The 11,521-nt window shown below is 38.7% G+C and overlaps 1 protein-coding gene across 2 annotated transcripts in view; it reads right to left on the bottom strand.

Annotated features, from left to right (window-relative positions):
• Nucleotides 1-8,750: 8,750 nt before the first annotated feature.
• Nucleotides 8,751-11,521, bottom strand: part of LOC135106785 (WD repeat-containing protein 35-like) — a 106,557-nt gene continuing 103,786 nt past the window's right edge. For both annotated transcript variants that reach the window (XM_064016092.1, XM_064016091.1), the window contains exon 25: nt 8,751-10,556. In XM_064016092.1, coding sequence (XP_063872162.1) covers nt 10,382-10,556 — 175 coding nt within the window. In that variant the 3' untranslated portion in view covers nt 8,751-10,381. The remainder of the gene's footprint in view (nt 10,557-11,521) is intronic.

Here is an 11,521-nt window from a genome sequence, read left to right as displayed (position 1 = left end):
TTCCCTGAATACTTGCTTGGGCTTGAAGAATGACAAGATTTTTCTCTCCTTGAGGGCATCATGTTGTTGATAGTAACAGACCTAAGATCTTTTACATTAGGGTAGTACTGGTCCTAGTCATCATAGTCTATCAAGTCTTGCATTACTATTTCCAAATAGAAAGAAACTTGGACAGTTTAATTTTCAGCGGTGGTCGTGGACAGCGGAAGCATATAGTGGGGCAAGTGGCTGAGTATGATTCATTCTTAATTTTTTTTTTTTGTTCTTGCCTACTATTTCATGACTTGCTATTGGGAGTGCATGGCATGTTGAGTCCTTGAGACAGAATTGTATTTTAATCAGAATATTTCAAGTATTTTCTGATGACCATCATTTTATGACTGCTAGCCCTTGCAACTTACAGAAATTAACAAGTAGGTAATCAAGTAATGAGTTAAGAGAGACTGCTGTATGTATATTAGTATGCGTAATGCCATAGAAGGAATGGGATGAAGATGAGAAGATAGTGAGGAGGAAGAAAGAGTGGTAGAGAGCAAGAGAGAGAGAGAGAAAGACAGAGGGTTCCTGAAGTACAATGTTTTATGCCCGCTCCTACTCTGTTTTCTGTAAGAATTATATATCAATCACCTACCATTTCCTCAAGTTTATTGCCCCCTTCTCTTTGTCCCCTAGACTTGTGACTAATACATCCTATAACAGAGGTTATAATTATCATAATAATTATAACATAATTATCAAATATGACCCAGCATACCTGATACTTTACTTTTTCAGATAATTTGAGATAATTTAGATAGTTTAGATAATTTGAGAAGGCAGCTGAATTTGAGTAGCTTTGGAGAGATGGGTTGGCCTTGTTGCTAATATGTTGAAAGGCAAGGCCCTTGAAGTTTATGATAGGATGTCAGTGGAGGATTTGGAGGATTACAAGGAGTTTAAGGCTGACATTCTAAGAGCCTACGAGCTATGGCCCAAGGCTTATAGGCTACAGTTCCGTGGAGGGAAGAAGAGGCCTGGAGATTTTTACTTCGAATGTGCTCATTATCTCAAGGAAACTTTTTAGGAGTGAATTGCTAGCAAGAAGGCCACCCCCTACCATGAGTTAAAAGAACTCATGGTACTGGAGCAGTTTATCGTTGTAGCCGAGAAAGAGATTGTGCCGCTGCTGGTCATTACGCCTGCAGTCTACTGACTGGTTTTGTTCCATTAGCCTTACAAGCCATGCCACAAGATTTTTCTATGGCCACAGGCACTGTCATATTTAGTTTCTGCATGGACTGGAAAGTAGAGCATAGAATGAACATCAAAAGCTGCATCAAATTTAGCAAATCTGCAAGAAAGATCTTTGACATGATTTGATGTGTGTATGGCAGTGAAGTAATGAGTCATGAAGCATTTCAATGGACATGTATGTTTCATGAGTGGCAGAGCATCACTGGATGATGACAAGAGATCAGGATGACTTTGCATGAGCCCTATACTGGAAAATTTTGAAACTGTTTGGTAACTTGTGCATGAGAATTGTCAAAGATCCAATAAGGACACTGCCATCTTCATCATCAGTGTCATAGAAAGCAGTGCAGGCAATACTAATGGTTGATTTAAACACACACTCCACACTGCTTCAAAATTCGTGCCCAGTTTTCTGACCACCAAACACAGCATAGAGCCAAAATCTGCCAAGAGGCTCATCAGCATTTCATGGATGGCCCAACCTTCATGTTGAGGATCACTGGAAATAAGATTTTTCCACATCTGATTTCATCCTCTTCCTGAAGTTGACTAAATAAATGGATACCATTTTAACATCATGGAGGAGATTCAGCACAAGTTGCATTACATGTTTGACATATGCAACCAGGAGAACAAAGGCTCCAGAATTATCTTGGAACCTTACAATTATCATGATCCAACATCTAAGGCACTGCCCTTGTGTTCTGGTCAGTGATTCAACCTGGCCTGCCAAGAACCTCTCACAGATAAAGATTTATCATACCTTCAGATCAATTTCTCAAATTTTCTTGATCACCCATGGTTAGCAAGACTTGGTGGCAAGCATAATTGTTCCCTTTAGTAACATAGTTTAGTGATACAAGGGCAGGATCATATATGGTCCATGGGCAGGGATCACACCATGTTATCCGAATGGCCTTATGTCAAACTTATTATTCGAGAAAAGTCTTTGCTATCAATTAATCCTTAGTTTTTAACAAACAACTGCTGCATGTTGGAACCTGTATAGAACCAGAAGTTTTTATGTAAGGCAATTCTCTTTCTAAACAGTAACAGCTCTCTTCTCCTCTCCACCTTCCTCACCACCCTCTACTTACAGCATCAGCTCTCCTCAGTACAGGTCAAGTGCAGTTAAAGATTAAATTATTTCATACTTTTATTGTGTTTATTGTTCTATGCATACAAATACAATTTTGTTTATTTAAATATACAATATATTTACTTAATCCATACACTCAATATTTCTAGATCTGGAACGGATTGATTCAGGTTACCTTATTTCTTATGGTTGGGTGTTGGGGGAGGGGAAGTAAAGCACCTTCTGGAACAGATTAAGTTTGAGAAACAAGGTACCACTGTGTAATATAAAATATTCACCATAGACTACAAGGTGAAATTTATCAGCACTGTGGCCTACATTGGATGAGGCTTTCTGATCTCCCCATAATATACAGCAATGAGAACAATTCTAATTAAAGATGATGATGGCTTTGGTAGAAAACTATTGTGGTTGCAGGAAATGACATATGCAATTAGGTTTACTTACATTTAATCTAAGAAAAAAGAAAAAAGAAAATTATGTGTTTGGTGTTCTCCATACAACTTAGTCAATTCAAAACAGCTTTAGACCTTGTACAAATGGGAGCATCACATTGCATACATTGGTAACCTCTATCATATTCCATAGTCTGAAAAATGACAAAGGAGGAAATTATTATATGGCAACTAAGGTTTGCTCCTCATGTATCTGTTGGATAGTGTATAGTGTCTACAAAAAAGATAGAGCACTTGACCATGATAATGGTGGATTATGGCACATGAGTTGCTGGGTTTGCTGCTACATTTCTCTGTTGAACATATGCTTGGCAGCATAGTTCAAGGCACACCACCCACCCTCAGTCAGCAACAAGTCCATGTGTCAGCACTCTCAGAGCTCTCACAGAGATCAGAGTACTGTTTTCTTGTCTGCATAGCACAACTGCCTGTTTACAGCTACAACACTTTCTCAGCTGTATTTTGCATCAGCAGAAATGAAGATGGGTCCTATCATTTTGTCTCATGAGGAAAAAGCCAGAATCCTGGTATGGAAGGCAGAAAGAGTCCCAAAGAAAGATATATCGAGAAAGAATTGGGCAAGGACAATCAACCATCATGGTGGTGGGTGCTAGAGGACTGCTGCCGAGCATGATCCCACAGACTAAAACATCTCCTGGAAGACCAAGGAAGATTTCAAAGAAAACAGACATATTCTCAAAGTGAGAAGTGATCAAAGACCCACAAGTTACTGCCAATGAACTCAAGAAAAAACATTCAGCATTATTGGGGGAAGTATCTGAGAGGACAATCCAACATAGACCTGAAGGACCTGAACCTGCACACTCAAAAGCCTGCCTCCAAACCACTCTTCACAAAGCAGATGGTCAAGAAATGGCTTGAGTTTGCCATGCAACACAAACACTGGACAGAAGAGGAAAGAGGATTGGCGTAATGTTCTTTGGAGTGATGAAAGCAAGATTTTGTGTAAGAAAATGACCAAGAATGATTAGAAGACCGAAAGGCTCCAACTGCTGCTCATCACTCTACACGGAAAAATCTGTCAAACACTCAGATGGAGTGATGGTTTGGGGATCATTCAGTGGTGTAGGAGGATGGGGAAGTTTGTATTTCCTGCCAAAATGTGAGACAATGAGACAAGACAGGTATATCCAAGTGCTGGAAGACCATACGCCACCTGTGGAGTTGCATGGCTGTGGGAGTTTCATGCAAGATGATGCTCCTTGCCATGCAGCAAAATCAGCTAAGAAGTGGCTGAATGACCAGAAAATCAACATGTTGGACTGGCCTGGGAACTCATCAGACCTTAATCCACTTGATAACTAGTGGAACACCATGAAAAAACAATTTGCCACCCACAACACATCATCTGTTCCACACCTCATCCAAGGAATCAACAACATAGTGGTGGAAACCTGAGAGTGAGACAGATACCTTCACAGACTTGGCTGATTCCATGCCTAAATGAATCAAAATGGTCCTTAAAGCAAAAGGACGGATGACAAAGCTTTAAAAAGATGTACTTTGGCTCTATGTATCAATGTTTTATTAGTAAAACCTTGATTTTTGTCTAGGGGGGAAAGACAGGGGGGGGGAGATGCTCTATCTTTTTTGCAGACACTGCATACAGATCCAGTGCTTGACATTGAAACAGTTATCTCACTAACCGCTCATTGTTTCAATTTATGAAAAGTGGTTTCTTCCAACCTTAGCATTCAATTATGTTGTTACCTAATCTCAAGTATTACTTGAACAAAAATGATGAAACAAATCTAGAATTGAAGTTCTATAACTGATACTAATGAAAAAACAGTCTGTGTTAAGGAAATGGTATGAGGAATGGAAGGATGCCCCATACAAAAAAGTTTGACACCTCCACACATTCTCAAAAGACAGTTATATGTATACACATTTCTGTACAGTGGTATCATATTTCAACAGACTAGATTACAATGATTAATATTTTAACTGTTTCAAGCGGTCATCCCATCTCACTTTTTGATGTCGGAATTATTTTAATTTACTTTATTTTATTTTATTTTATTTTATTTATTATTATTTTTTAATTTTTTTTATTTGTGCATAACTAGCTAAGGACAAGCTAATGACGTATTGTCAAATGCGATCTATTCAATCCTATATGCAGTGCACTCATTTCCATACCTGTACACCCAACCCTTCATGTTTGTGAGGAGGCAGGGAGAGTCTGGGGAGTGCTTTAGCTATAGGAACAGGAGTGAAACAAGGATATATATACTGTCTTTATGGTTGCTTTAAATATGTATATTCATGGATGGCTGTATAACGGAGATGAAAGCTTTATCTCCTTCACACAACCTATAGATGAAACTATAGTAATGTAGAAAATTCTAATTATAATTCTAGTTCTAATAACATCTAATTCCATGTTTCAGCAAGGCTGAAACATGAAATTAGATGGGCTGTAAAAGCATTTCTGCTTGTGGATGATACTGTTGTACAAACAAAGAGTGATGGATCCTCTCTATAAGATGTGAGGAAAAGTAGGTGAATGCCAGGAAAAGTAAGCTGATAGGGTTTGAGAGGAGAGAAGTGAAGATGTGACCATAGGATACTTTATATGGTGAATGTGCCTGCTGTGAGTTGTGAGGTGGAGAGTATAGGGGTGAATGAGTGAGTGTGTTGAAGTATCCAAGAACAATGTTAAGTAAACATAAGGAGATGGACGTAGAGATGAAAGAGTGGAAAGTTGGCTGATCATAGAATCACTTGCAAGTCAGGAAATTGAGAAATGTGTCTACAGATATAAGGAATTGTATTGTCCCAGAAATACTGACATGTGAATCAGAGAGCTGGACATGGAATAAGACACAAATGTATAGAAATTTCTAAGAGGGATGTATGGAATGACAAGATGGAAGGGTGAGAACAATGAAAGTGTGTTTAAGAGATGTCATATGAGCATCAGTGCAGGTGTAAATCATGGAGCAGTGGAATGAAAAAATAAATAAAAATGCACTGAGATGGTATGGCCATATGAAGAGGATAAATGGTGGTGTTTGTAAAGAAAGTTTGAATGAAGGAAGTTGAAGGTGCTAATAGGAGAAAAAGATCACTTAAAAAACAGAAGGATAAGGTAGAGGAATACAGTGTGAGGTGTTAATTGAGACCAGGTGCTTGAACAAGCAAGAAGGTAATGTCTGGATAGGAGAGGTTATAGTCTCCCATGCCCATCCTCTGAAGGAAGCAAAACCTCAAATAGAATATATAGACTTAGCAAACTTCACTTGGCCATAAAATAATTTTTTTCCCAAATAATTTAATTTAAATTTTGAGGTTTTGAAATTTTGTGCATGCATGTTCATTGAAATTGAGATTTCACAGCATACAAACTGCTTTTACAAGCCAGAATGAAGGTTAGTCCTGTTTCTGACAATGTCAAGGACTTTATCTGTTTACACCATCAGCATCTTTGACTACTTAACTTCCAAAGTAGAGCACATTCTGACTCTCTTCCCTTTTGTAGAAATCTCCTTTCTTAAAGACTTCATTGTTCATCATCAGCTTTAGCTTTCCTCTCCCTTCACTGACCATCCTGGTGACTAATCATCCTGGTGAACTAGCCTTCAACTTTGCTATTCTCCACGATCTAGAGCAACTGGTGCAACACCCTACTCATATGCCTTACCATCTTGGAGATATGCCCAACATTCTTGACCTTTTCCTAACTTCTAATCCTGCTTATGCTGTCACTCTCTCTTCTCCATTAGACTCTTCCGATCACAATCTCATATCTGTATCTTGTCCTATTGCTCCAATCCCTCCTCAGCATCCCCCTAAGCAGAGGTGCCTCTGGCATTTTCCCTCTGTTAGTTGGGGGGACCTGAGGAGGTATTTTGCTGATTTTCCTTAGAATGACTACTGCTTCCATAACAGAGACCCGTCTGTGTGTGCCAAGCACATAACAGAAGTGATAGTGTCTGGCATGGAGGCGTACATTCCTCACTCTTTTTCTCGACCTGAACCTTCCAAACCTTGGTTTAACACAGCTTGTTCTCGTGCTATACATGATAGAGGTGGCCCAATAAAGGTACTTAAGCTTTCCATCACCAGAATCTCATGCGTTTTATATTTCTGCACAGAACCATGCCAAAAACTCCTTCATTAATAGAATGTGTCAAAATCTTTCAAGATCTAACTCCCTTTATGACTTCTGGCACCTAGCCAAAAATATCTCCAATAACTTTGCTTCTTCTTTCCCTCCTTTATTTCAACCAGATGGCACCACTGCTGCTACATCCACCTCTAAAGCTGAACTTTTCGCCCAAACCTTTGCTAAAACACTACCTTGGATGATTCAAGGCTTGTTCCTCCCTCTCCTCCACCCTCTGACTACTTCATGCTGCCTACTAAAATTCTTCGCAGTGATGTTTTCCATGCCCTCACTGGCCTTAACCCTCAGAAGGCTTATGGAGCTGATGGGGTCCCTCCTATTGTTTTCTGAAACTGTGCCTCCATGCTTGCACCTTGCCCAGTTAAACTCTTTCAACTCTGTCTATCAACATCTACTTTTCCTTCTTGCTGCAAGTTTTCCTACATTCAGCCTGTTCCTAAAAAGGGCGACCATTCTAATCCCTCAGACTACTGTCCTATTGCTTTAATTTCCTGCCTATCTAAAGTTTTTGAATCTATCCTCAACAGGAAGATTCTTAAATATCTATCACTTTACAACCTTCTATCTGATCACCAGTATGGGTTCCATCAAGGCTGATCTACTGGTGGTGATCTGACTTTCCTTACTGAGTTTTGGTCATCCTTTTTTAGAGATTTTGGTGAAACTTTTGCTGTTGCCTTGGACATATCAAAAGCTTTTGAAAGAATATGGCACAAAGCTTTGATATCCAAACTACCCTCCTACAGCTTCAATCCTTCTCTCTGTAACTTCTCAAGTTTTCTTTCTGACTGTTCTATTGCTACTGTGGTAAATGGTCACTGTTTTTCTCCTAAATCTATTAACAGAGGTGTTCCTCAGGGTTCTGTCCTGTCACCCATTCTCTTATTATTCATCAATGACCTTCTAAACCAAACTTCTTGTCCTATCTACTCCTGTGCTGATGATACCACCCTGCACTTTTCCATGTACTTTCATAGATTGAAAGGCTGGTAAACATTTCACTTAAGGAAGCCACAGAATGCCCAACTTCTGATCTTTTTTTAAAATTTCCTGTTGGGGCAGAACAAACTTGATACTGTTCAATGCCTCAAAAACTCAATTCCTCCATCTATCAACTCGAAACAACCTTCCAGACAACTATCCTCTCATCTTCAATGAAACTCAGCTGTCCCTCTCTTCTACACTGAACATCCTCGGTCTGTCCTTTACTTATAATCTAAACTGGAAAACTTCACATCTCATATCTAGCTAAAACAGCTTCTATGAAGTTAGGCATTCTGAGACTTCTCTGCCAGTTTTCCTCACCTTCCAGCTGCTAACTCTGTACAAGAGCCTTATCCATCCACATATGAAATATGCTTCACATGTCTGGAGGGTTCCACTCATACTGCTCTTCTAGACAGGATGGAATCAAAGCTTTTTGTCTCATCAAATCCTCTCCTCAAACTGACTGTCTTCAGCCTCTCTGTCATCGCCACAATGTTACATCTCTAGCTGTCTTCTACCACTATTTTCATGCTAACTGCTCTTCTGATCTTGCTAACCACATGCCTCTCCTCCTCCTGTGGCCTCACTGCACAAGACTTTCTTCTTTCTGTCATGCCTATTGTCCACCTCTCTAATGCAAGAGTTAACCAGTATTCTCAATCACTTATCCCTTTCTCTCATAAACTCTGGAACTCCCTGCCTGCTTCTGTATTTCCACCTTCCTATGACTTGAATTCCTTCAAGAGGGAGGTTTCAAGACATTTATCCTTCAATTTTTTGACTACCACTTTGGATCCTGTTATGGGACTGACATCTCAGTGGGTTTTTTTTTTTTTTTTTCTTTTTATTGGATTTTGTTGCCCTTGGCTAGTGTTCTTCCTACATAAGGAAAAAAAAATTAAAAGTGCAAGGAGCTAGCTCAAGTTGTTATATAATTATTTTCTTGTAGCCTATTTTTTTGTTGTAAGGTCAAACCAGCCCAAACAATCATAACAGTGCCCAGCAGATGTTGCTCATTTACCAAGCAAACCCTATGTCATCATATACATAGGGGTGCTGGATGGCAGCAGTCAATCTATTGGGCAGCTGGGATTATCTAGTGATTTTGCTCAGGCACAGGCATTCCACTGGTTTGCCTGTCAGGCAGTGCTCAATCATGTAGATGAGGATTAAGAGGGAGGTTACCAGTCTATGCAATATGATGCTCACATTATTGCAAATTTTAATGTTACTGCTGTATAAGGAAGTGAACACAGCAAGAGTTTATTTTTGCCATCATTCATATGCCATGAGACCTTATATAAATGATAGCTTGTTTCTTGATAAGATTTTAGAATGAATTCTTGCATTTGATAACCATTGTGCTTGAGAGAGCTTACCAAATGCAAATAATTAGAATAAGGGTAAAATATGTAACTTGTGTCAACTGCTTCAAATTTTTTTGTTTGGTGGCTTAAAAACTGATTTTTGTCATTACTGGACATAAAGAGAAAGGTGAGCTCAGGACTTTTTAAACAAAACTAAAGACTGATGAAGGGATCAAAGGAAGTGCAACTAAAGCAGACTTTTGTGGGAAGATCAAAGGGAATTAAAGAACAGAGAGATTCCTTGTCTTTGTACCTTTGTGCAACTTAATTACTTTTCCCTTCCCTTTCATTGTGCATTTAGTGAATCTTTCAAACCTGATAATTTTGGCATTTTGGCTTTCTATTCTAAGAGATGCCTGTTATCCCTTCATCACTCACCTCCCAACATTCAGGCCTTTGATGCCACATTATCACACTTAGGAGATTGCAATTGACTAGACTAGGAGTGAGAGGTGGCACAAAACATGCCATCACCTGCAGCATAACTCAATCATGATTATGTATTTGAAGACTTTTGCCATGTGGCATGTCATTAGTATGGTTTGCAAAATGGATCATATGATATATTAACAAACTTTTGGCAGGAAAGTACACAAAGAAGAGTCAGATGAGTGTATAAGAAGGAAACCTGAGTCAAATGCAACAATATTTGCCAAATATGTTTGTGCTTTTTGAGAAAAATAATTGCTATAGATGTCATACAAAAGTATGATGTGTAATGAACATGCTATTAAATGTGATACACACAAGTAAATAAGAATTGTGTAATAGGACAGAAACAATATTATGGCCATTGTGGCTTCTTGTGGCAACTCCCTTAAAGGAATTACCAAAACAGTGAGATAACTCATGCAGGCAGTTTAAATCTTTCTAATTTTTTTTTCATGGCACAGAAACAAGACTTCCAACACTGAAGATTCATCCTGTGAAGCTTTATCTTGTTCATTATCATTGTATGACACTTAAAAATGCTCCTGTAAAATTACCATAAATGTTAATTTTGAAAAGCATCTGAAAACACATTAATTCCCTTTTGTGTATGTTTTCAAAAGCATCTGAAAACACATTAAGATTTTTACTTTTACTATCAATTGGCAATGATTACATGACACAGAGGACAGTGAGCTCGCATGGTCATGTCTTGTTCCAGTGCTGAGTGCCTGCAAGCTTGACAAGTCCATACTGCAGTAACATCCATTATTGGTCGGCCTGTCACGATGCATGTAGCAAAGCGGGTGTTGCAACTGGGGCACACACTAATCCTGAAATATCAAACACTGCATTAAAGCTGCAATAAAAATTAGTTCCATTAAAAGATCTAATACAAAGAAAGCCCAGTTATCATGCAACTGTGAACTAGATGTTAGTCAATCAAATTCTTTTGTTGGTTGAGCTTTTGTGTACAAATACCTTATCTGTACCAGAAACCATTATCTCTTGTGTGGGTGGCAAGTCCTAAGGAATGGTACTAACATATCAGAATCTGTATGGCTTCACTCTTAGTATGGTGTGTGTGTGTGTGTGTGTGTGTGTGTGTGTGTGTGTGTGTGTGTGTGTGTGTGTGTGTGTGTGTGTGTGTGTGTGTGTGTGTGTGTGTGTGTGTTTGTACCTAGTTGTATTGTACAGGGCATGAGCCAAAGCTCATTTTGTCCTGTTTCCATAATCATATTTATCCAGTTTCTCTTTAAACATATGTACACTGTTTGCCACAACCACCTCTTCCTTCAAATCATTCCAGATTTCAATAATTCTATACGGGAAGCTGCATTTCTTGATGTTGCTTGAACATCCACTATTCTTTATTTTCTTCCCATGCCCCCTCAACTGTCTGTCTCCCTCCTCCATCTGTGTATATTGTTTACTAATTTGTACATTGTTATCAGATCTCTTTCTCTCCTCCCTTGTAGTGTTCATAAACCAATCTCTTCAAGTCTTTCTTCCTAGCTTAGGTCTTTCAATTCTGGTACCATCTTTGTTGCTATACTTTGTATTCTTTCCAGCTTCCATATGTCTTTTTTTGTATGTGAAACTCAAACTACAGCTGCATATTCCAATTTAGGATGTATCATGCTTGTTATAACTTTCTTCATCATTTCTTTATCTAAATAGTTAAACACCACATTAATGTTTGTTAACAAGCTGTATATAGAGCTGAATATCCCATTTATGTCTTTCAGATGATAGTGTGTCCTGAATCATTACTCCCAAATCTTTTCTTCAGAAAATT

Source organism: Scylla paramamosain, chromosome 14 (assembly GCF_035594125.1).
Source record: "Scylla paramamosain isolate STU-SP2022 chromosome 14, ASM3559412v1, whole genome shotgun sequence".
In the NCBI taxonomy this organism is placed as follows: domain Eukaryota; kingdom Metazoa; phylum Arthropoda; class Malacostraca; order Decapoda; family Portunidae; genus Scylla; species Scylla paramamosain.
The sequence above is the reverse complement of the archived record's forward strand: the minus strand, read 5'-3'. Positions and strand labels throughout refer to the sequence as shown.